Here is a 25,226-nt window from a genome sequence, read left to right as displayed (position 1 = left end):
TAGAAGAGTACTCCTTCACTGGGAAGGTAGTACAGTACTGGAACAAGCCATCAGAGAAACAGGGGCATCTCCATCCTTGGAAATTTGCCAAGGACTAGGATTTAACAACCAGCTTCTGTTAAATTGCCCCAGATTACCTGTTACAGTATGAAAAAATTGGAGCAGCGAGCAGAGTTGTTCCAGCCTTGGGAAGGGAGTGCTGTGTTGCTTGATGAGGAGCTAACTGTGAGTCTCCTCCCTGTGCCATGTGTAGGGGATCATTCCCTGCAGAAAGGGCTGGAGGCTGATGTGCTGACAGCTGCTTTTCTGCTCTGGCTGTGGTGGAAGGACCAGAATGGCTGCAGGAACAGCAGCCGATGTGCTGAGGAGGTGGTGTGGTTTTTGCTGCTGATGGGAAGGTTGTCTCTTCACAAAGAGTTGGGGAAAAGCAGAGGCCAGGGGCAGATCTGAGGTAGCTCTTCCATGGTCAATGAATCAGAAATAGAAGTATGGGGAGTCATCCCCATGGGTGGCTTCCACCTCCTCCTGTTTCTTGCCCATGCTGCATGTGTTGGTGTAGAAGCACTTCGACACCAGAGGCTGACTGGTCTGTCGGCCATGTCACTTTCTTAGAGTGACATGAAACGCACTTTAATTCCTTTGAGGTATGTGAGAGACTGGAACCTCAAAATAATTGTTTCAAAGCTTGCTTAAGCTTCTGCAAATCAGCGGCAGGCTTGCAGGCCAGTAAGAAGCTTGCTTGTGTCTATTTAACACTTTCTGCAGACCATTCTTTTGCTTATCAGTCACTACCCACGATTGCCACCAGCTGAAAAGGGTGTAGGCCTTTGGTTATCAGAATGGCCAGACCCTGCCTACCCCAAGGCTTGCCTGGACTTGTCCCGCTACCTCAAACTCGCTGAGATACAATGACTGTGCTGAACCCAGCTCTGCCCAAGCAACAGAGGCAGGAAAAGCTCATATGGTGACCGTGTTAAATGACAATTAGCTGGGCAAAGGCCACCATCACGCTGACTGGTCAAGCTATAGGTCGACCTGGACTATAACTGGTATGGTGACCCACCACAATTGGGACCAGGACCCCCACCACCATGACGACTTGAGAACCACGGATCAACGGGATGCCGCTGAACTCCAGAGGACTGTCGGAACTCAGTTGGGGCTGTGATGGTGACTATAGTCTTGCTGTGCTCCATAATACTGCTTCTCCTTTCTGCCTTTCCTCGTCTTGGTGACTATTGTTGGGGAATAACAATAGAGCTACAGTGATCGGCATCTAACCTCGTTTGTGTCTGAATCTCACGCTTGGAATCATTGCAAACCTCTCCTGGGCCTAACATAGTTGGACCGGGATGTAAAATGGTATCTCACTGGTGTTCTCCTGTTGGCTCCTTCCATAACCTCAGGAGCCCTTTCCTCATCTCTCTAAGACTTCAAGTGTGCTCCCGTGTACCCAGCATGCATCAGAGCAACAGGCTGAGGGCCCTCATTAGCACCCCATCCTTCTACCTTGGTGTGTTCTCCTTCTGTGGTGACTACACAGGCAAGCCTGATATTGTCCCACTCCCCCTTCAAGCCTAGTTGAAGGCTCTGTCAATGAGCTCCACTTACTCCTGAGCAAAGACCCCCTTCCCCATTTCAGAAAGATGACACCAGCAAGCCTCATGCTGTGCAGGCCGCCCCAATCTCAAAAACCACAAAACTGTGCAGGTGACCCGAGCCATGGAGATATAGACTCTGTCGGTCTCTTTATTCCATGGCTGCTGCACACAACTGGAAAGAGAGAGGAGAAAATACCCTGTGGTCCAGATTCCCTTACCAACTGTCCTGATGCACTGGAGTCTCATTTGATGGCTTTTGGACTCTGTGTTGTGGCTTCATGATCCCCACGTGGAAGAGCAGTAATGGGTAATGGTCCGAGGTCCGTACCGGGCTGGGAAGTTTCCTGTGATGTCCTTAACTTGGGCCCCAGGGAGGCAGCAGACTTCCCTAAGAGGAGGCTCTGCCTGGCATAGTGGAGCCTCGGTTCCCCGCAGAAGGGAGTCGCCTACAACTCTAACCCATTTCTCCTTCGTCGTCAAGGTGGTCGTGATATGGGATGTAGGCCTTTCTGACCTCGGGCACACCTCTGGGGAGATGGACCGTCCTCCCCATCTTCATCCATTGACTGGCCTTCCCCATCCAGAGCCTCCTACCTGTGGTACAGAGGCACCTGGGAAGGTAGGCTGGGCAAGGAGGGGATTCTCCTGCCACCCTGCCTGTGGACTTGCCTCCATTCACTCCTTTCCTTGAAGCTACTCTCTTCAGCCTGGTGGGGGGAGCTTGCAGGATGCCCTTCACCTTCTTGGGTTTTTTTTTGGTGGCTGTTCCTGTTTCTGTCTCGGGGAGGGCAGAGCAAGATTCCACCAGTCTATCACTTCCTTGGGCTCCCTGATGACCCTAAAACCTCCCAATACCCCTCTGTAGACACCTCAAAACCAACTGGAGACCCCCGCAGCCCCTCCCAAATCCCGTCAGGAGCCCCTAAAGTCCCAGAAACACCCTCTTAACCCCCTAATCCCCCCCAGGACCCTCCTCAGTCCCACCCATGGCACCAAAAACCCCCTCAATATCCCCCAGAGGGAACCCCAAAACACCCATGGGAACCCCACCAAGTTGGATAGACCTGTACAGGTCTTCGTATGTGGTCCTACCTGCTAGACTTGGGTATTTTATGGAGACTGCCAGGGGAGTTGCATTTGTTCGTGGTGGCTGGGGTTGAAAATGCAAATGCTAAGTGGGAAGACGATTAGGAGTCTGTTGCAGTACACGTAGCTCCAACAAAACTTGCAATACTGTTGTGTTTGTGGCATTTTTAGTGGCATTGGTGGAAAGAGGCGGTTTGTGTTTTGAGGTTCCCTTCAGCCTTCTGCCTGGCTTTGCAAATCTGACTTGAGCATGCGCTCTGAGGAAATGTGGGCCTTGAACCCGGGAGTGTTGCTGCTTAAAAGCACTGGCTCTGGCGATAGCTTCTCTTAAATACAAGTGTTTTTCGGGTACCGAGCTTCCAACGCGAGGCTCGCAAGAATTCTTCTGTTCTAACTGCGGTAGATGTTCATGGCAATAATGCCTTACAATGAGCAAGAGACACTGCTACTTGTGAAAACGTGCTTTCTCGGTCTACCTTCCTCTTTCCCAAAAGCCCCTTTCCCCTTCTTTGCTTTCCTTTAAAAGCTTGGGGTCTTTTAGAGACAGTGCCTAGTGCTCTGTACATCTTTTATTTCCTCTGCTGTGTTGGTCCACCGAGCCCAGGGACTCCAGGGCTCTGCCCCACGGCAACGTGGACCGCGGGAACGCACAGCTCGGCCGCAGAGAGGGGCTGCGCAGGGGCTCAGGGCCGGTCCTGGTCCCCCCCACCTCTGTGATGTCGTTATGGGGCACGTTCCGGAGCCACCAGGCAGGCAGGGGTTCTACGAGGGTGTTGGAGGGAGGGCAAGGACACACTGCTGTCGGCACCCCAGAGAGAAGCATCTCCCACTGCCTGAGGCTTCCACGTGGGCGATAGCTTGTCTGGCACCGCGTCCTCATCCTCAGCCAGGGAGAGGAAGATGAGTGCTCGCACCGCCTTCCATGGGCTTTGCCTGGAAGGGAACCTGGGCAACGTGATCATCATCGTGGATGGTGTTGAATTCGTTGCCCACAAGACGATCCTGTGTAGCTGCAGTCAATACTTCAGGTGAGTGCTTGACAGAGGAGGGGATGGGGCCCAACAGTATTTCCCGCTCTGTGCCACACGGCCTTCGTGTATCTCCAGCGCTTACCTCGGCACTCCAACTCTCCTCCGGCAGTTCCCCCTAGTCCTGGGACCTCCCCGGACACCAGAATTCATCCGCACACTGGGGTCGAAGAGCAGCGCTGGAAGTGGTGTCTGACGAGGCCCCAGATGCGGTGCAGGGCTGGGAGCGTGGCCAGCCTGGCTGCTCTGCTGTCAGGCGGGAGGCTTTCCTCCCCCACACCCCGTTATTCTCTGGTGCTCTTGCTGAAGCGAGGTGCCCACTCGCCCTGTGCCTCTCCGTCCACAGCCAGAGGCTGTCACTCCGTTTTAAAACAGGCGGCTAGGAAACCCTTCCTTGAGAAAACTCCACGGCCTCCCAGCATGGGTACTGCTGGTGCCCAAACTGGTGCCCGGGGAAGGAGGCAGAGGGGATAACGGGGTCAGGGTTTAACGCAGCAAGGCCGCTTTCTTCCCCAGCGCTGCTTTGTTTTTTTCAGGGCTTTGTTTTCCAGACACTGGAGCAATGCCGAGAAGACCGTCTACAAAATCCCCGGCACTTCCCCTGAAATGATGGGGCTCATTATCCAGTACGCCTACACCGGGACGGTGCCGGTCACAGCTGACAACGTTGTCAGTTTGCTGATCGCCGCAGACCAGTTCAATGTCCTGGGCATCATCAGGCTGTGCTGCGAGTTCCTGAAATCCCAGCTCCACTTGGAAAACTGCATCGGCATCTGGAGATTCACGGGCCACTACTACTGCCCTGACCTGCGAGAAGCAGCCCACGACTTCATCCTGCGGCACTTCGAGGAGGTGACCAGGGCGTCCACAGAGCTCCTGGAGCTCTCCGTCAGCGACCTGGAGCGCCTCCTGGAGGAGAAGGAGGAGCTCCCTCTGAAAGAAGAGGCCGTGTTCGAGGCCCTTCTCAAATGGCTTGCTCATGACCTGCAGGCAAGGAGGCAGCACGTTGCAGTCTTGCTGGGCCAGGAAGGCTGGAGGAATGGACAGAAGGGCTTTTTTTTCTTTAAATAAACTCAGCGTTACTGACAGTTAAGACACTTTTGAACTCCTACGTGCGCAAGGGTATGCGTTTGTAGTTCCTATTCCCTGTACTTACACGTCACTCTTCCAAATCTGCAAGTGCCATTTCTACCAGTTCCATATGAACTAGATTGTCCCAGAAGGTCCTATTGACCGACTCCTTGAGGAGCTGGAAGTTTGCTTTCCTCAAATCCAGGGTCCTGACTTTCCTCTTCCCCCCGACACCCACACCCCTCAGGACTCTGAACTCCACCGGTGCCTGACCACTGCAGCCCAGGCTGCCTCCAATCTTGATCTCACCCGTTAGCTCATTGGCGTTGGTGCCCATCAGGTCCGGTATGGCCTCTCCTCTGGTGGGGCTGTCTCTTACCTGGCTTAAGGAGTTCTCTTCCAGGCACTCCGCCGCGGGAGTCTCCGACAGCTCGCCGTGCTGCTTTTCCGGCAGCTGCGGGGCTGGTTGAAGCCCCCCGGCAGGACGAGAACCTGTGAGCGCGATGCCTGCCGCTGTAGCTGGAGGAAGCAGGCGCTGCCAAGAGGCTCCCCTTGATCGGGCGGCCTGTAGTAGACACCAGCCACAAGGCTGGGTTTCTTGCCTGGCTCTCTAATTCTTACCCATAAGCTTTCAACCTGCTCTTGGCTATTCTTCAGAGACAGCTCTTCACGCTCCCTCCGTTTCTTGACCTAGAGGGCAGCCCCTCTGCCCCTCCTTCCTTCCTTCCCCGTCACTGGCCATCCATTGCCACACTCCAGTCATGGGATTCATCCCACCGAGTTTCAGTATTGTCTAGTAGGTGTCAGCTTTCTAGCAGCACGGCGGCTTCCAACTCCTCCTCTTTGTGGCTCCTGCTGGGTTGGTGGCGGTGGGAGGTTGTGGGGGCTGGCTGGGCAGTGCGCTGGCTTGGTTTTGTTGGTAGCTTTCCTGGGCAGGTTTGCTGGGTAGGTTTCCTGGGTACCTGAACTGGGCAGGTTTGCTGGGGATGTTGGCTCAGGACTTGTCTGGGTCGTTGCCTCGATAGTTGGCTGGGTAGTTGTCTGTGTAGTTTTGCTGGGTAGGGTGGCTGGGTGGTTGAGTGGGTATGTTGCCTGGGTGGTCGGCTGGGCAGCTGTGCTGGGTAGTTTTCTTCTCTGTGTACTTTTCTTTGGTTGGTTGGGTGTGTGGTTGGGTGGGTGGTTGGGTGGGTAGTTTCCTTGGTTCGGGTGGGTGGGTGGGTGGTTGGCTGGTAGTTTTCTTGTGGCTGTCCAGGTATGTTGGCTGGGTAGGGTGGCTGGGTAGCGGGCTCAGTGTTTGGCTCAGTAGATTTCTTGGGTAGGTTGGGTGGGTGGCTGTGTGGTTAGATGGGTGGTGGCGTGGCTGGGTGGGTGATTGGGTAGATGGCTGGGTAGGTTGGCTGGGTAGTGTGCTCAGATGGCTCCGCCTGGGGGAAGAGCGGTAATGGGTAACGGTCCGAGGTCCGTACCGGGCTGGGAAGTTTCCTGTGATGTCCTTAACTTGGGCCCCAGGGAGGCAGCAGACTTCCCTAAGAGGAGGCTCTGCCTGGCATAGTGGAGCCTCGGTTCCCCGCAGAAGGGAGTCGCCTACAACTCTAACCCATTTCTCCTTCGTCGTCAAGGTGGTCGTGATATGGGATGTAGGCCTTTCTGACCTCAGGCATACCTCTGGGGAGATGGACCGTCCTCCCCATCTTCATCCATTGACTGGCCTTCCCCATCCAGAGCCTCCTACCTGTGGTACAGAGGCACCTGGGAAGGTAGGCTGGGCAAGGAGGGGATTCTCCTGCCACCCTGCCTGTGGACTTGCCTCCATTCACTCCTTTCCTTGAAGCTACTCTCTTCAGCCTGGTGGGGGGAGCTTGCAGGATGCCCTTCACCTTCTTGGGTTTTTTTTTGGTGGCTGTTCCTGTTTCTGTCTCGGGGAGGGCAGAGCAAGATTCCACCAGTCTATCACTTCCTTGGGCTCCCTGATGACCCTAAAACCTCCCAATACCCCTCTGTAGACACCTCAAAACCAACTGGAGACCCCCGCAGCCCCTCCCAAATCCCGTCAGGAGCCCCTAAAGTCCCAGAAACACCCTCTTAACCCCCTAATCCCCCCCAGGACCCTCCTCAGTCCCACCCATGGCACCAAAAACCCCCTCAATATCCCCCAGAGGGAACCCCAAAACATCCATGGGAACCCCACCAAGTTGGATAGACCTGTACAGCTCTTCATATGTGGTCCTACCTGCTAGACTTGGGTATTTTATGGAGACTGCCAGGGGAGTTGCATTTGTTCGTGGTGGCTGGGGTGGAAAATGCAAATGCTAAGTGGGAAGACGATTAGGAGACTGTTGCAGTTCATGTAGCTCCAACAAAACTTGCAATACTGTTGTGTTTGTGGCATTTTTAGTGGCATTGGTGGAAAGAGGCAGTTTGTGTTTTGAGGTTCCCTTCAGCCTTCTGCCTGGCTTTGCAAATCTGCAGACACAGCTCTTCACTCTCCCTCCATTTCTTGACCTAGAGGGCATCCCCTCTGCCCCTCTTTCCTTCCCTGTTGCTGGCCATTGATCCTGAGGAGGACCCTTAAGGGTGACAGGGAACCTTACTGGAAACAGGTTCAGAAAAAGCGTGGAGAATACTTTATAACTAAATGGGGAAAGGAGAGAATTCCTTCTTGTTTTTTCACAGTCATCTTTCCAGCAGTACTATAAACAACATGAGAGAGTTTAATGAATTTTCCCAAATCCTTGAAGAATTGCCGTGCATCAGAAATGTAGTTCTAGATGAAGCCTAATGCACAAGCAACAACCAGCATAGAACTGATTTGAAAATTTCTTATGCGCTTTTTGCTTAAATGAGTTTCAGATGGGGTTAGCTGATATTGTAAGGCCTGCAGCAGGATATAAAAAGTGAGGCAATCTGCATGAAGTTGGAGGAACAAGACCAAGCAAAGGTATTCCAGTGGGTTTAGCATTTCAAGCAGAGTACCATAAAAAAACAAGACAGTCAGTTCCATTGCTTAAGAACACTCAGTACCATACTGAGGGTTATTATTACTTACAGCGCCGCAGCCAGACTGAATTGCATTTTCTTTTCGAGTCTTTAAACATGTGCATGTTAACATCTTACCAGAACAGCTTTGACTCTTAATGTATGAAGAGTGGGACACTTTTACTGTCCCCACTTTGCAAGTAAGGAACTGAGATTCAGTGATTTGCCTAAGGTGGTGCTTGAAATTGATGGCAGGGTTGGAATTAAAACTAACTTTATAACTACACGTGGAGCTTTTTGCAGGCAGAGTTTTATATTTACACTAGTTTGGCTTGGGGCCTGAGTTAATATACCTTACCTCTTAGCATGGCTTATTAGCTAAAGCTCAGTGTTCGGCTAACCACAACTTGATTGACTTGGAGAACAGTCAGGTGAACTCATGTCTGTCTGCAAAAGAGGGTCTGTATTGACGTATAGTCCCTTGAGCCCCCTTCTAACGCCTCCAGATATTTCTCCAGTAGACTTCTATTGGAGATTCAAGAATATAACTTTCTCCCTCGTTTTCCCCCTCCCGTTCTGCAACAATGTTTAGCAACACCAGGAAGCTGCGGAGTCTGCGTAAACCTGAACTGCAGATCCTTCCAGAAAAGAGGCTGGTTGCAGTGTTCAGGCTTCCTGACATACAGAAGAGTCAGGTGGCAAAGTTGTGGCCTTGTTCCTGGGGGTTTTATGGAATGGCTTGAAGAAGTATCAATGAAGGAAAAAGATAGTTCAGAAAATAATATCATTGTTTGGCTACCTTGATACTTTTTCTGACTTTACCAACCGTTCTTTCTCCTTTCACTGAACAATGGACCTGAAGGTCAAGTCGTGCCAATAAACAGCATATTTGTCAGGATCAATTTTTACTGAACAAAGCGAGAGAAGCGATAGTGGGTGGTTAAGTTTTCCCTAGGTCAGAAAGCAGCTATTAGAGTTTTCTGATGCAGCCCGATGCTACACACTGAGGCAGACATGATCTCCTTAAATATGACACACAGTTTGGGACTTGGCCTTCAACTTTCTGTATCCCAACAAGGCAGAAAGTAACACGCGCTGTGTTTTGAGAAATGATGGGCACGGGCAGCAGTGATGGCAAACTTGCCTGTAAAATGTCACGCAAATCTTTTATAAAAGGTGGCAAAATCCTCTGTCTGGTTTGAATCAGTCTGATGCGTGTTCATGGCCCTGGATGAGGCTGTGAGGCTGAGGAAAGTTTTCCTGCAGGCACACGGTTGCTCTCTGGGAAAGCGCGGTGTTTCAGGGCGATGACAAACTGCTGGTTGGGCAGCCGGGGATCTTGCACAACATGTTTTACAAAAGTTGCTTCATTTCTACCGCCCCATGTGCCGCGGCTGCTGCAGGGATACATGTCACTGGGATGAGTGACTTCAATCCTTTGCTTGGCTGCAGTTTGGATGTGGAGAGCTTGTAGCTGCCAGTCTTGAGGCTTGGTACGGGAGAGAGCCCCTGGAGAGCCTGGGACCGCTGCCTCTGTTTCCTGCAGGGAACAGGCTTGCTATGTTGCAAGCCGAGAACCACACACTCACGGACAGACTGAAAGAACATGGGAAGAAATTAGTTTAAAAATCTCCTTGACTTTCAAAACTTGAGATATTTCTCCCACCAGCAGTTAACAATATGCAGGTCTTAGGGTTGTGGGTTTTTTTAATCCTATAGGCTTGGCTGGAACATTTGAAAGGAGAATCCACAAGTGCACTTGGGCCCCTGCGAGATGCAATCAAAAAGAGACAAATAATGCTTCTCAAAAAACTGAAATATTAGCTCCACAGCAACATTATTTCTGTTACTGACGTTCATTTGATATATGTGTATCAGGAAATGTAATTTTACCACTCTGGCAGTAGACTCCATCAGATTCAGTGGGGCAGGGAAAAGTTCTCTGCTCAAATATGCTAGCTAAATTCAGCTCCTAGGCTGCCGCAGGAGAACTTATTTTTAATTACTGTGTACCACTGATTTTGCAAAGCACCTCAGCTCGCGGTCAGTCCATGATTTCAACTGAAATCAAGCCTTCAGCTAGGCTCGAGCACATGGTTGGAGTTATGTTTAGGCTGAAGTGACTTCCTTAGTCAGACACTTGATGATATTTCCATGTCTGCTGATATTCAGAGCCTGATCCCATCGTATTAGGAGGGCAAAAATCCATTTGCTTTCAAGCGGAAGCCTCTCACTTGGCATTTTTCACTCTGGATTGGACAGGGAATTAGCAAACTGCCAATCCTTCTTACAAAATTATACTAATTCTACTACATCAAGCGGGACAGCTTTCCTTGGAATGATTAAACTTTTCCAAGATTTCATATCCTCACTCATCAGACTCCATTTACCGCAGGAAATTACAGTTAAGCTGCACGAAGACTTTCCCTGACTAAATCCAATGTTTATAAATTATAACCAGGCAGAAAATGTGAATCTCAACAATGTAACTATAGTCTGAAGCGTAAGCCTTCACAAATTCAACTGCTTTCCAAAATATTTTTTACCGCAGCAGTAACATGAGTTTGTATAAATAAAGTATACATTTTTAGCATATTTGCATACTGCAATATAATATATAACGTTTGTGTGTATTAGGAGAGCACAGACCTGTGTGGGCTGTCTCTGCCTTCATTCTCAGACAGGAGATTTTTGGACTTTTCACCAGCAGTGACCACCAACAGAGAAACTTCCTTCTGTTCAGGGTTTTTTTCCATAAGAATGCTGCTGGAAAGCTTCTTAAGAAACGAGCTCTATAAAGCTTCTTAAGAAATAAAACAATAACAAGTTGGATATGGTTTATCCAGTTCCACATTATTCTTCATGTTTATGGCAAGATCTCAATATTCTTCCTTCCAGTACTTCAGCAGTCTTGCCAAGGTATGCTTCTTCTTATATCCGCACAATAACTTCATACATACAGTACATGCCAACAGGTGAAGAAAAGGCTCTCTCCAGAGAAAAAAGCAGAACTAGGGGCAATGAGGGACAGAACCGGTCACACAGTTTATCTTTAGGTTTTCTTGCACTGTCCTGAACAAATCACTGACTGGACCCAAATTCATTACTTTCTCTTATGCACGTAACAGATTTCATACCTTATCCACATTGTGTAAAATATGCAGCATACAGCATGAATCGTCATAATACAGAGAAGAGTTTAAAAACTTTAGGTCTACGTAAGAAATCATAAAACTTAAATGCAGACAACACATCCTGCATGGTACTTCTTTAAAATGCTTAAGATAGATCTACTGCTCAGAAGCATATTCACGTGTAAGAGGAAAAGAATTTTTTAGGAACAAAAAGAAGATCGGTTACGGCATTGAATTTAGGGCAAGTTTTTCATACACTGACTACTGGAATAGGCTAGCATTTAAATCTCTAGGGTTTAAATTAGGGTCTTAGTACCTAAATGTAGGTGCAGAGAGACTGGGCTCCAACTATATTTTGTTGAGCTCCTCTTCTTTATGGATGATCGCAAGCCACCCCTCCAGGTATCCCTCTAGAACACTGCCAAAGCCAACAACAAAATCCCCGGCGGCGAATGTATGGGATGGGGAGTGTAAATTAGGGAACTTCAACATCAGGTTAGTGCTTGGCCATGGCAGAGTGAGTGGCCAGGCCCTCGGGGAGAGAGAGGACTTCACCCCTTGACTCTACACGGAACCAACAACAGCTAAACTAGGCATGACACTCAGCATTCCCATTTAGGACCAGCTTTAAAAAGGAAAATAGCTCCACTGTGCACCGACAAATTCAGCTTAATTGAAAATGTTAGCACCCAGGAGAATTCTGGCCCGTGACCTAGATAATACAGAGGCAAACCATTGTGTGACTGCGTCTCTTTAGTAAATGTAGTACCACAGTCAGCAGTCTGCAAAAATACTCATTTTCAAAGCAAGCTTTCAGTGAAGCTTTCAGAATGACTTCTGTTTCAGGAGGGAAACACAGATGCAGGAACTAGAAAGGGCTTTCAATGCCTGCTTGTTTCTTTCTTTATATTCATTCTTAGCTGGAGCAAAAGAAATGTTCGTGCATATTTTATTTGCAAATAAAGCATGAACTGTGAAATCCATCATAAAGCAAAAGGCTACACAATGGTACCCTTAAAAAAAAATCTGTCCAGTGTATACAAGGTAACTAGCTGGAGGAAACCTCTACAAATACTAACAGGTATATTCTTTATAAGCTGTGAAAAGAAAGAAATCACCCATAATGCAACAAAGTGCACTGCAATTCATGTCATTTCTTGCAGGGAATTGTAGTTGAACTTTCTGCATCGAAAATGGATAGGACACCCAAAATTATTGGAACGAACTACTGGAAAAGGCTTCCCAAACTCCAGCCGATGCATGCGTATGGTATTCGGCTCTACAACAGCTGCCCACAGGACCGATGGACAGGCCTCTCATTTCATGGTTCATTTAAAACTATAGCTGATCTGAAAAATGTTCATGGTCTGGAATGGTCTTCTTACATAGAAATGTACTGTATTCTAACACACAGATTTTGTACTTGAATCAGTAATGACTTTCACTGATGTCTTGTGGCCCAGATGTGCTGGTTTTAGTACATCTCTCGGTCTGGTCGTCTGGGGAGTCTTCAGGATGAGACACAACAGATGGACAGAAGAAACCCAGGTCTGCATTCCTTCACAGCAGCCAGACAGCGTGAGCTATGCTGGAGTTTAACTGATATGCAATGATGCGGGGGCTGTTTTCCACAACGGCCTTTGTCTTAAGATATCCCCTCAGTTCCCACCATATCTCGAAGGGTGACAGCCTCCCTCGATCGTGCACAGAATACCTCTGCCCAAGAGACTCCATGGAGCTCTCATCTCATGATTCTCATTGTCACGCCCTTATTTTTGTGGAGTGTCATCTCACTCTGTGCTACTTTCTACAGGCTGGTGGGCAATTAGAAAAAAAGAAGTATTCACTTAGATGACAGGCAAAGCAAGGTGTCAGCGGGGAAAGAACTACAGGTCTGTATTTCTGGAGCAGCAGCATCTAGACTCTCATCTCAGCTAGTCAGACTTCTGTGTTTTAACAACTTTTTTGTTACTTCCCTAGAACTAAGATCCTAAGCATTAGTCCTGCAGGAAGGCAAATTTTAATTCTCCTCACTCATTCAAAATATTTTCCCCAAACCTAAGATGTCAAAGGCTTTTGAAAAGATAACACAGCATTTTCTGTGAATACCAAATACATTTTTAAAGTAGTTTTCAGTAGTGGAAGAGTTTAAACTGTTTCTTTAAAAAACATCTGTGATTTTTTGTGTTATTTCTTTTGTTTTCGTATTCTCACAGTTGTTTTGCAAGTGTTGAAAATGGAAGCACATTGCTGTAAGCACATTGCACAAGAAAGTCAGATGCAGTGAAACTGTTTTTTTCGATCTTGTGTCCTCTAGAATCAGGGTCTGAATGAAGCAAGTTCAGGCAGGAAGACATTATAAAAGTAACTGGCATTAATCATTCCTTTCATTTAGCTTAAGAACAGTTCATCCAGTTTCTTCAGGGTCATAAAACCAGCTCCTAAGCCAGATGAAAGGAGGTTGTAGAGAGGTGGGGGTTGGTCTCTTCTCACAAGTAACAGGCGATGGGATAAGAGGAAACGGCTCAAGTTGTGCCAGGGGAGGTTTAGACTGGATATTAGGAAAAATTTCTTCACTGAAAGCGTTATCAAGCATTGGAACAGGCTGCCCAGGGAAGTGGTTGAGGCACCATCCCTGGAGGTATTTAAAAGACGGGTAGACACAGTGCTTAGAGATATGGTTTAGTGATGGTTTTTGACAAGAGTTAGGTTGATGGTTGGTCTAGATGATCTGAAAGGTCCCTTCCAACCTAGATGACTCTATGATTCTATGAAGTTGGTGGCAAAATGCCAAATGATGGTAAACGGTACTACATCAGATCCTGCGTCTTCTTTTACTCACCAAACCATAATCTACAGACTTACTAGAGGCAGAGAGAGAGTTTGCAAACCAAAGCCATTATTGCCCAAAGCAATGCTTAGTGATAAGCCACAGTGCTGTAGCCAAGTGGTAGAAAAAAGCGGGGGTGGGGGGGTTAGGCTAGGTCACCAGAGCCTCACATTAGATGCATCAGCTTTCTCCAGCAAACTACACGTGGGCTAATTCCTCAGTCAACGGCGAGTGTGGCAAAGCCCCGCTCCTGCACGCTCCATCACTCAAGAAACCTCAGCCATGATCCCCTACAAAACCAACAGGAGGAACGAGGGGCTTATGGCTGGGGAGCAGCACAGAATGCAACAAGCTGAGCGGGGCATTGCTGAACTTAGCAGGTGGGAAATACTGAGTCTAGGCACTGGTTTACTCCAAAAGGAGTCAAGCACTTTGTGATGGCAAGAAGGAGGTGTTTATCTCTGCTTAATACTCTTACCATGAATACCCTTCTAATGTTAGGTGCCCTTTTAAATGAGAGAAAAAGAGACACGACAGACAGCCCTAGGTTATGTCCCTTCTCTGGCTAGGCTTTTTTGGCTTCTTCTTCTTCTTCTGCTCTGCGACCAAAACATGTGCTGAAGCCCTCTATGTTCAACTAAGTTTAACTACTAAGCTATTTGGCACTTCATGGGGAATGATTCTCTCTCTCTCTTCCTGCAGTGGTCTTACACTTTGTAAGCAACGGAATAGTTACTAGAACAGGGACTTGAATCTGATTCTTCCACACCACTTTCTAACTCTTCGTCATGAAGCCAACATCTCCCCTTGGCTTAATGCATATCCAGTTTCTTTACGCAAACCATGATTCAGAGAGCTGTACAGCTCACTGTACACTGCAACTATCTGCTGGTGGTTGCCATGTCCGAAAATAGGGAAGCACCAGCTTGCAGGTACAATAGGGAGCTCAAGGTAGACCCCTAACCTCCCAGTCAGACCCTTTCCCACTCGGTGGTAACTGGACGTGCACACTGACAATTATAAGACTTTGCTCAATTCTGTCCTGTGCAAAGCCTCACCTATGTACCTTTAGTAACCCACCCCCTTGGCAAGGGGAAGGCCAAGTTTAAGAGTCTCCTAGCACTTAACTGAGACCACCAAGCAGCTCTGTGTTACCAGGAGATGGAGGCCCGCTAGAACAAACAAATGCGAGACTGGGACAGCACTGGCAGGAAAATATCGTCTGAGGGAAGTAGGGAGGGGGAAGCTGAACAGGTTTTCTGAGGATTTCAGTAATGCCTAAAGATTCAGTACAGTACTCGGAGTTTTCAGTTGGATTTAACTTCTAGTTACAGCTGATGATTAAAACAGTGGCCTGGTTGCTGAAGGTACAAAGTAAGGTTTTTGAAGGCAATGAGACCTCAGTTTGCAGGCTGGTGCTGTGTTCCTTCTGTAGATGGCACTGTAACTTACCAAATGCTTTGCTTCCCTGCCCATTATTTTTTCTAAGGCTATCAGCATTATGCCGTCTCAAAAAAGCACACTGAAGGTAAAAAAACCCTCAAAACCATCGGTAACATCGAGATGTACCTCAAATCACAAGTGTGATTTCTGGTCTCAAGAGCATTATAGTGTCATATGGGATCTGATCAAAAAGCATCCTAGTTCAGTATCCAGCCTCTGTGAACAGCCAATAGCATGACCTTGGTGTAGAATATAAGAGGAGACTAAACACATAGTGGTGTGCCCTTACATGCCGTACCAGCTTACAAGAAGCTGAAAGGCCACCATACAGGCAGATGTGGTATCTCTACATTTAATATCCCTTGACAGATTTCTCTTCAGGGGATTTCTTCAATTGCTTTTGCACTCATATAAAGTTTAAACACCCACAGCAAACCAGATGGTCCTGGTTGAAACGTAACTTCTGACTTTTTTCCAGAGTGAACATAAACCCAAATGCACTGTAAGACATTTGAAGCAATTAATGTGCAAATGATTATGATTACGAGCAGGAGCTAACTAAAAACAACTGCTAACACATGACAAGGCATACATGGTTTCCTCCATTATCTTTCTTTTTGCACATAACTTCTTCACGATAAGGACTCTTCTATCTTAACAACACCGTGTATAAATGGCACTGTCAGCATCCCTAGTGCTCATCGCCAGTTTAACAAACAATATTCTCAGTAACACCAGTTCGCTTAACTCTATTTATAACCACAAAACATTTCTAAAAATATCATTGGATGAAAACACCCTCCATAAGATGACAGGTTAATTCAACAAATTTACAGGAGTATCAACAAATTACCTTCATTCACAGAGTGAAACGCCTTTGTGGAATCCACCTGGACAGTCCAAAGCCTGGCTTCTCCTCTCACAGCAAGGTGGGCTTGGTAAGTATTACAGACAGAAAGCTACCACAGCACCAACAAACACCACATCCCTGAAAGCAAAGTAACGAGTAGTTACACACATCCTAGATCCTATACATTCCACACACTGAGAAAAAACACGCCATTCCTTTTTAAGCTGTAACGAAAGGTATATTTCTACGTAATGCAACTATCTCAATTGTGCCCCAAAATACTTCATGTTATTTCTTCAGTAACCTCAAAATATATATATTAAAAAGTTTTTAAAGCAATATCAATATTCTGTTTCCAGTCCCAGGTGCAACTTTAGTTGCGTATATAATTTTAAGATAAATTATCCTCATATACCTTCCTTTCCAAGAGTACTCCTGCTGTTATCACCCAGAACTAGTAACTTGTAAATATCTATGAAAAAAATTAACCACTTTATCTTTCGGAAATTTACAGCAGCATTCTTCAAAAGTAAATACACAGATAGTAGAATGTATACAATAACTGAGCCAGATTTATACAATAACTGAGCCAGATTTACGATTACGATTATGAAGAAATAGGCCATGGTTTATACCCGATAAGCACAGTGTATTTATTCTGCAGAGAGCAAAAGATTTATTACGTGTTTAAGCATTCATTTCCTTATTTTTGTGCATGTTTTCTGTAAAGGATGTGTTAACTGTATTATGATCACTTGAGAACTTAAATGGGTTTGGAAAATCAGTCCTAAGTTTCGCAATCATTCACCATGTTATAAACTAAGGCTATCTATTGATGTAAACATCTCCCTCCGTACTTCTGAATGATGTTTCTGTAAGAAGAAATCAGTCAGAGGATGGCTTTTGTGTTATAATGTTCCGATAAAGTAATTTCAATTCAGGCTTTGAGGGCCAGAAAATTGAAGAGGGAGATGAGGAGTGGATGCTGGATGTTAGGATGCTCTCCCCACCGTACAGCCTCCTCTCTGGGACGAGCTGCAGAAACCCCATCTCTCTTTCTCCTCTCTGGGTTTCACAGCCTTGAGCATTGAAAAATACAAAAGTATTCACAAAGTCCATGTGCTCTTGCCGAGCTCATGAGGGGGATACAGCAGAATTAGTAAAAAAACCAACAAAGGTCCATATCTGATGTATGGAAAAGTGGATTATCCTTTCACCCCGCCCCCGCCTCAGAGCTCCTTCTCGCCTGCCCAAGGGCTGAAGAGTTTTCCCTGCATTGCTCCTGGAGGCACCAGCACTTTCAAGCCCTTGGAAAACAAGAGCCATACAGTCTTTGCAGTGAAGCAGCCCTAAGAACCGGCAGGTTTAATGGACCATATGTAGAGTGCTCACACTTCTCCACGGCACCTCCAGCCTGTGCATATGCACACCAGGATGGTTTCCAGCTGGGCTCTCCTATGCAGGGAGTGCCTTCTGCTGCTTTCAGCGCTCTGTACTCAGCTCTTTCAGCAGCTCAAGAAACTAACTGCTGTAGAAAGCACAAAGGAAGACTGTAGCAACCTGGTGATGCTGGGACATGCCCACAGAATGCCATAGAACATGCCTTGAAGAACCACTGTTTCTCCAGAAGGAGATGTCATGATCTCCACACATAAACCTCCATTTTCCTTGCTGAAATGCCCCCCCTCCTCTAGGTTTAGATCATGAACACTTGAGTGCTGTATCTTCTCCAAAGTACAAAGGCAGTATTGGCTCCTAGCAAGACAGCAAAAGGATAGAGTTTCACATCGCAAGAGCTTCCACAGCTGACAGCTCAGTCACTCAGCACTGCTGGAAAATCTTCCACTCTGTAGAACCACTTGCATGCCTTTCCTGACTCACTGGGGTGAAGATCCCACAGGTCTTCATTGCCAACAAGATTTGACAGTCTTTATTCCTGACAGGCTTATGATTTCCCAGTTTCACTGAGGCATGTAAGATGTTGCCCAATCTCACAAGATGCTTCAGAGACTGGTCATCCCTTCCTGCACAACAATCTTTGCTACATTCTGGTTGCAAAGGTGGTCTATAAAGAGAACGATTTGCTATGAAGCTTGATTGAAAAGTCTGGAAGTAGTGCACAGACACAAATTTGGCATATAGATGGGTCTAATTCAGCACTGAAAACTGATTAAAATACTAATTTTCAGAGAAATATTCTGCAAACTGTCTAGAGTTAACTGGAGGCCCCTCGTCCTTTAGAAAAGGTTGATGCTGAACTGAAGTTTGTCAATTGATGAATTATTCGTTTTCCCTGTGCTGTCTGACCTGAACTTAGAGCTATGACTTCTACAAGGTTTTCTTACTGCTAGCACTCCAATCTCTTAGACACATGCCATCATTTTGATCTTTTGCTGACCTACTAGCATGCTAAGCAAACATGGTGTCTTAGGACTGGAATTTTTTAAGGCACGGATGGGACTTAGGTGCTTGATCCCATTAATTTTGATGAGCTTTGAGCACCTAACTCCTTTAATGTCTTATGAAAATCCCTATCCAGTTTCCTGGGCATGGGTCGTCAATCCAGTGAGGACACATTCCATGAATTCTATATTTCAGGAAGAAAAAACACTCCGTATGGTCCTTATGACTCACATGGTCCTTGTGAAAAGCAATGATTAATGAAAAAATGTAGATATACTCCAAAGCGTTGGCTTGGATTAGCTACAGGTATGACAGTTCTGCAACCTGTGGATTGCCTGTCCTTTCTGCTGGCTAGATCAGGAGCTCTTGTGATAGGCAGTCCCACCAGTGCCCCAAAAATGCCAGAGAATAAGAGTCAACAGGTATTGCCAATCATTCAAGTAACATGGATTGTCAACTCCCAGAAAGTACTTTCCGTTCTCTTGAGTGATCAGTTGAGGTTTTCTTGACCTTTGGGCTTCTTTCGGAGGCCCACAGAGGAGCACTGAGGCCTCTAAACTGGGAAAAACTCCAGACACTTTTTCTGGCCAGACAGAAAGACATAATTAAAAAAGTAATAATAAGAGAAAGTTATGAAAATAACTTTAAAGGCATTTTCCCCCCCAATTTTGCTATTTTAAGGGCAGCCCTCATGAACTTTTTTGGCTGTACACTCAATAGCAGTGATTTCTTGGCAATCTCATTAGCTCCACTTTTGTATGAGTGGGCAGCTCTCATTAATAAATCATTTAGCAGTTCAGACAGTGATTCAACAAAGTGTAATATCCTTCTCTTCCCTGACAGTTTGTCAACATGGACTACGGTCCAACAGACAGACCTATGTCACCGCATCCACTCCTAAAGCAGGCTGGAAAGGAGCCAACTCTGCTCCAAAATGTGCTCCACGGTACTTGGGCTTGAGGGAATAAGCCAGTTTGTCAAGCCAGAGTCAGTGGTACAGTAAAGGCTTTACTGGTTTGGAGTTGGCTCATGTCTGACCAGCTGGGAGCAGAATGAACTTATGTCTGGGTTCGAAAGAGCAGAGTGAAAAGCTTACGTGAACCCTCCAGGCCCTGAGAGGTGTGGAAGGCCCTGCTGGACCCACACTCTTGCAGGATAGAGCCTTCTACCTTCACAGAAGTTCCCCAGGATTTCTACGAAGTCATGTTTGACCTCCAAGAGGTCCAGAAGACAGCAGAGGAAGTAATTCTCTAAGGAGCACTGAATGATTATAAGAAGGTCCAGCAAATATTCATAATACCGCTTGTTTCTTTAATACTTAAATGTTGCACATATGTCAAGAAGTATTCTATATCTGTGGTCACACATAACGTTTTCTGCCATCAGTAGCTCCAGTGAATGGGTTTTCAGCTGGTGTGTGCAAGTGGTGAAATAATATTGCTAAGATATATCAACCTGTTGGTGCTTGCAGTTTAGAGAATTTCAAGAAAGGTTGCTGTCTGGGGAGATGTCCACCAGTCCTCCTAACTCACAGTAGTAATTTAGGCGGGGTTGCAAATAATACTCCATCCTTTGAAACGGTGGGTGGAACAAAATAAAGAAAACATAATAGCTTTCATTTTGAGTTTGAACTGATGGCTGTTTTTGACACCCTAAGTCTTATGAATATGTGACCATCCATGTCTGCGATGGCATGACGGATGCCGTCTGTCCCTGTTGCACCAAAGCACCTCCACAGGCTTTGATGAGTGTCTTGTTCTGCAAGGATTGTCAGGCCACAGGAGATCACTGAGCAAGAGAGCCTGCCTTCAGGGAATCAACTCACCCATATCGTACGCTACACTGCTTTCTCTTGCTTCCTTTGCTAAATATTATCCTTTAGAAATTCAATACGTAGGAGGAAAAAAAAAAACGCCACCCAATATTCCTGTGTCATGGAACTAAACTCTAATGTTGCTAAATAAGATATATTGTTGTCCTGCTGCATGAAGATGATTTTCTTCTTGTTTTCTGCCCCTGCTTCTCATCTTCCTTCCCATCTTCCACTTCTGGCTGCCTATTTCCTTGTCTTGAGTAAATGCATATTCCAATTCACTGTGTGAACCAGCTAACACCCCAAACAAATTTGGATAAAGCCCAGAGTTAATTCCAGATACAGTTTTTCCCTTTTGATCTGTTCCACGGGGAAAGTTGCTAAGAAAAGAAAAGGGAAGATATCGTTCACCAGTTCTTTCTGCATGATGTAACTCACTGCTAAAAGTAAAGGGGGAATGTGATGTGGCTTTTCCCAGATTTCTCGGACCTTCACAAGCAGCTACCTAACAAATAGCTGTTCTAACATCTGTGAGACCATTTTTTGCTGTTCCTTTTGCACATTTGATAAAAACAACGTGGTTTGGTGACCTACATGGTTACACCACCACTACAGAAAATTTGTTATACACCAAGAAAATGAATATCAGAACTCAGGAATTTACTTTGGAAGCTAGGAGCCGGTTTCCAAATCACCTTTTTTGCCATGTATAGTTTTTTATTTTCATCCCACTTGACACCAGCTTGGCAAAACTTTCTAACTGACTTTGTTGCATGCTGTCTCATACATGATAGCCCCTGCCTTCTCCCAAATATCACAACTCAGTAGCACTCGTTTGAAGCTATGGCTTGCTGCAGAGGTTTGCAGGCTGCTGAACAGCCTGCTCTGGCAACTTATTTCATGTACTGAGCCTAGAAACACTCAGCCACACTTAATGAACTTGCAGCTGGCATGGGCTCTCTAAGCATGTTAGCCAACTTAAAAAACCCTCTTCCTAGGTGATGGCATGATGAAAGAGGCATTTAGAAACATCATCCCGAGAGTACCAAAACCCCTCTACCATGTAACGTCACTCCTTACCAAGAAAGACTTGAGTAAATCTGTATGTTCGAAAAAAATTCACTCAGGATGGGGTAAGATGCGATGGGGTAAGATGCATACTGGGCGGGTGGCAGCAGGGGAAGGCGCTGCATTTAAATGGGCAGAATGCAGAATCAGCTGGAAGACTATTGCAAGTACAAACTGGAAGTGGAGATTCCTGCTCCGCATCGGACTGCGTTTGGAAGAACACCCTGCTTCCACTTCCAGTCTTTAATGAAGAAGGTTGTAAGAAAGTAGCTGAAAAGCAGTCCAACTCAGAAAAAAAGTGGAAGGGAAATACCGTTCGCCCTTCTGTACTGCTTCCAGCTCAGCATAGAAGCAAAGGCTGTTTGTTGTTTTTGCGTTAAACAAACCGGGTGTCACACTGGCAGGTACACAAACCTACAAGCATCGGCTCCCCACCAACGTGCTTTTGTTTTAACGAGCTAAAAAGATCCTTGATAGCAGCTGGTGAAAGGCTCATTGTCTTGCCACATCCTTTCCCCGACTTGACCGGGTCAAGAGAGTAGAACTGGGCAGCTCTGGGAGCAGAGAGCAGGGTGGGAGACCCACGCCTTCCTCCGGAGCCCTCTTTCAGTTGCTGGTTTGTGCGTGTGGTCATTTTCCTTTCATAATATGTATTTTACGGGAGGCCCTGGAAAGAACATTTATGGACCTGGACCTTACTGCACTTGGTAGCTACAAATACAGAATGAAAGGATGCTCTGTGGCCTGACAAGTTCACTGGTTTTGTGCTCAGGTGTATTCTTTCCTTTAACTTTGGTACCTCTTTCCTCTTTCTTTTGAGTTGCTTCACTTCCCTTTCAGCACACCTCCTTCTGTCAATGCTGCCTCCATTTGTTTTTTACATAATTGCACTTCAGTCAACCCAGTTTATGTCTTTTTAACCATGTGTAACTTAGTATCACTTGTGATATTTCTCCTTTCCCTAGCCTTCTTTCTGCTCTTCTTTCCTGGTGGTTTCCATGGTTTGTATTTGCTGTGCTGCCTCTCCACCTACTATATGTGAAGAAGAGGAAGGAAGAATTACCTGGGACCAGAGAGACAGAGAATGGGGTTGAATGTAGGCAGAACCGAGAGACTGGAGACTACGGCAGGCTAGGATGGAGAAAAGCAGGCTGGTGGAGAAAAAATAAGATGTTCGTTAAAGAGGATGCTGGATATAGGAATTTCCTACACCAGAGGAAAGGCAGGTCTTGCTGAGAACAATATAAAGAAGGAAGGAAGCGGTTGTTTGGGAGAGTTGGGAGAACTGACCATGGCTGCGGATGAAAGGAGAAGCTGAGCCAGGCTGGGTGCGATCAGCAGGGCCGTCAGCCTGGAGACAGCCTCCAGGAGAGGCAGAACCAAGTGTCAAAACCACAAAGGAGGGCCAGGCAGGGAAAAACCCACACCTACAAGCACAGCAGCACTCAAAACGCAGAGATATTGATCAGGGATTTGCTGCACAGGGAACAGAAAGGATGGTGAAAGCCCCCAAAAGTTTACTTTGTAAGCGACATTGAATATTTACAGACATTTATGCATGTGATCTCTCATTTTGAATCTCCTGCACTCTGATTCATTAGGCTTATAGCTAGTTAAACAGCAATGTGTGGTAGTATATCAGATCCTGGATAGTCAACAGCTTTTAAAATCTAAATTTAATTAAATTTAATTAAATGCAAAGACAGGCAAATAGGAAAACGTCAAATGCTGCTCAGCTACCAGGTGACAACTGGATGTATTAGCTTTCAAAAATCAGCATAAAATTCCAAAATAGAGAAAAACCGCTTCACAAAAGGCCTTCACACTCGCCCAGGACAGGGTGAGAAGGGATAATACTGCTTTTCTCCAAGGAAAGAACAAACTCGGATGGTCCATCCACTCCTGTAATTCCCAGAACGACACAGAACATGAATGCCAAGCCTGACAATATGTTGCTGAGTGAGGGGTAGCAGAGAGAAAGTGACTGTGATAGAAGACAGCATGGCAGGGATAAACAAACAGGTGCTGTCAGCCAAATGCTGAACGCTGCAAATGCACCACAGCAGATGCCCTGATTAAATAAAATGTGAAGTCACAACATTTGTCTGAGTGATTGAAAAAAATCAACATGCTCTCACGATTCATTGATTTTTTCATGAGAAGTTAAAATAACTAAAGCTCTGGTGTTACTTTTCTTTTAGCTTGTAAGTTTGTAAAAAAATAAATTGAAAAAACCTCTTGAATGGTTTCCTCTGAGTCATTTTTCAAAATTAGGTTTTCTCTTTCTCTTGCTTCTGAGTGGATATCTTTACCAGCTTGCTCTCAAAGACAGCTGGCATGTCATGGAGAATTGAACTGTCTTTGAATGTAGTTTTATCAAGGAATAAAATGCTAAACTTCTGGCAAAGATCTCTTCCACCACCTTCCTCTGCCTTGATAGATGCTGCTGTAAGGGCTCTTCTCATCTGCTCACCTCTCAGTTCACACTTTCACACATGACAAGCTGTGAAAGTGCACAACCTGCCTTCAGTAGTGAGTAAAAAAATCTCCAAATACTCTCCAGCAGGATTAATATCTGTTGAGAGGTCTTAATACCAAAGATGCCTTATGCCAGGGCTGCCCAAGTCCCGCACCATCACCAGGTTCCTCTTTGCAATGGTCTGAGCCCCGTGATGGCTCAGGGGCTGCACCTCTGAGCAGCTTTAAAATAACCTAGAGGTTATACGCATCTGGATGTGCCTGCCCCTGTTTTATTCACTAGAGAACGAAGGAATTCCATGCAGAATTTTTACAATAAATACCATACGGCCTCAAGTTCTCTGTGTGACATTCGGTGGTTTGTTGAAGAACAAGAAAACCAATGAAATGTATAAAAGTCCTGAGCAAACAATTGAGAAGATATTTAGCCAGAGCAGTCTGCTTATGGCTCGGCTCAGATTTCTCCAAAATCTGGCACAGGATTGCACAAGGTCCCCAACTATGACCATTATGGCCTGGGGGGAAAAGAAGCTCTGGTCAGAGAATATCAGACAGGGCTGACAGATTGCAGAGGAGATAAGGAGGCAGAAAAGCCCCGGTGCCAGCAGGATAACTTCCCTTCTTAACCAGCCCAGGGGCCCCCATGGTTTAAGGTATATTTATAAAAGCTCACAAAGAAAAGACTAATAAGCCAGGTAAAACAGAATAGAAACAGAGGATCTTTTAATGTTCTACCCATTTGCTCTTTATGCAATGTTTTTTGGGTAAAAGTAATTTTTTCCAAATGCAGTGTGTCCATGTTGCTGGAAGCATGTTGTGTCAGATCCGCTTTGAAGAAAAAGGTTTATTGTCAGGTTCGTAGAACCAGAAAAAAGAGCAAGAGCACAAAGATGCCACCTAGGAGTAGTTTTGCACAGAGCTCGGTCTCGAACACCAGACCCGTTCCTTCAGGGAGACCCATCTCAGCAGCAGAAGCTGCCCAGGGCACAGCTCCCTCCCTGCAAGCTGTTCGGCGCTGCTGCCGGATAAGATCAGGCCTGCCACGACACCAATCAGGCCTTATTAACTCCCTGCTCCTGCTATGCAAGCCGATTAAAGATTTTAGACGTTATGTCGAAGACAAAAAGGAACAGGACAGTTCCTCTTCCAGCGGAGAAAACTAAATTGGGTAGAAGACCAAATTAATGCAAGTTCAACCCTCACTCTGCCCGATACTGTACCTTCCAAAAGGCCTCTATTTCTCTCCCTGCGCACAGCAGCAGAGAGAACCCTGATAATCAGAGAAGACCCTCTTCTTCTGCTTATAGCTTCTCCTATAACTGCCATAATACACATTTTTCCACAAATACTTGCGCATAGGCACGGTCTCCTTTCAGGAAGAGGGGACGCACCTGGACAAAGATATGCAGCTCGGCACTGATGTTGGCTTCGCCATAGGTTTTCCC

General features: G+C 46.3%; 2 protein-coding genes and 1 long non-coding RNA gene across 4 annotated transcripts; 2 read left to right on the top strand and 1 right to left on the bottom strand.

The window, feature by feature from the left end:
- Positions 1 to 1,911: 1,911 nt before the first annotated feature.
- Positions 1,912 to 23,483, top strand: LOC128909926 (uncharacterized). Of its 2 annotated transcripts, XM_054202462.1 has the most exons (4): positions 1,912 to 2,220; positions 6,406 to 6,543; positions 16,035 to 16,107; positions 19,266 to 23,483. In XM_054202462.1, exons 1-4 carry the CDS (start codon positions 1,912 to 1,914, stop codon positions 19,388 to 19,390), a joined length of 645 nt encoding a protein of 214 aa, XP_054058437.1. In that variant the 3' UTR covers positions 19,391 to 23,483. The 2 variants fall into 2 exon arrangements, with proteins under 2 accessions (XP_054058437.1, XP_054058435.1); XM_054202460.1 differs by lacking the exons at positions 16,035 to 16,107; positions 19,266 to 23,483 and adding an exon at positions 12,060 to 13,059.
- On the top strand, positions 2,220 to 4,808 carry LOC128909928 (kelch-like protein 10). Its single transcript, XM_054202464.1, has 2 exons — positions 2,220 to 3,715; positions 4,252 to 4,808. The coding sequence occupies exons 1-2, from the start codon at positions 3,588 to 3,590 to the stop codon at positions 4,784 to 4,786; spliced, it is 663 nt and encodes a 220-aa protein (XP_054058439.1). The 5' UTR covers positions 2,220 to 3,587; the 3' UTR covers positions 4,787 to 4,808.
- Positions 8,780 to 25,226, bottom strand: LOC128909929 (uncharacterized). The gene is made up of 3 exons (XR_008466554.1): positions 25,173 to 25,226; positions 16,023 to 16,157; positions 8,780 to 9,529 (listed from the first exon to the last, which is right to left on the bottom strand). It is a non-coding gene; the product is annotated as an uncharacterized LOC128909929 (long non-coding RNA).

This window comes from Rissa tridactyla, chromosome 5 (assembly GCF_028500815.1).
Source record: "Rissa tridactyla isolate bRisTri1 chromosome 5, bRisTri1.patW.cur.20221130, whole genome shotgun sequence".
Lineage (NCBI taxonomy): Eukaryota > Metazoa > Chordata > Aves > Charadriiformes > Laridae > Rissa > Rissa tridactyla.
This window is presented reverse-complemented; position numbering and strand designations above follow the sequence as displayed.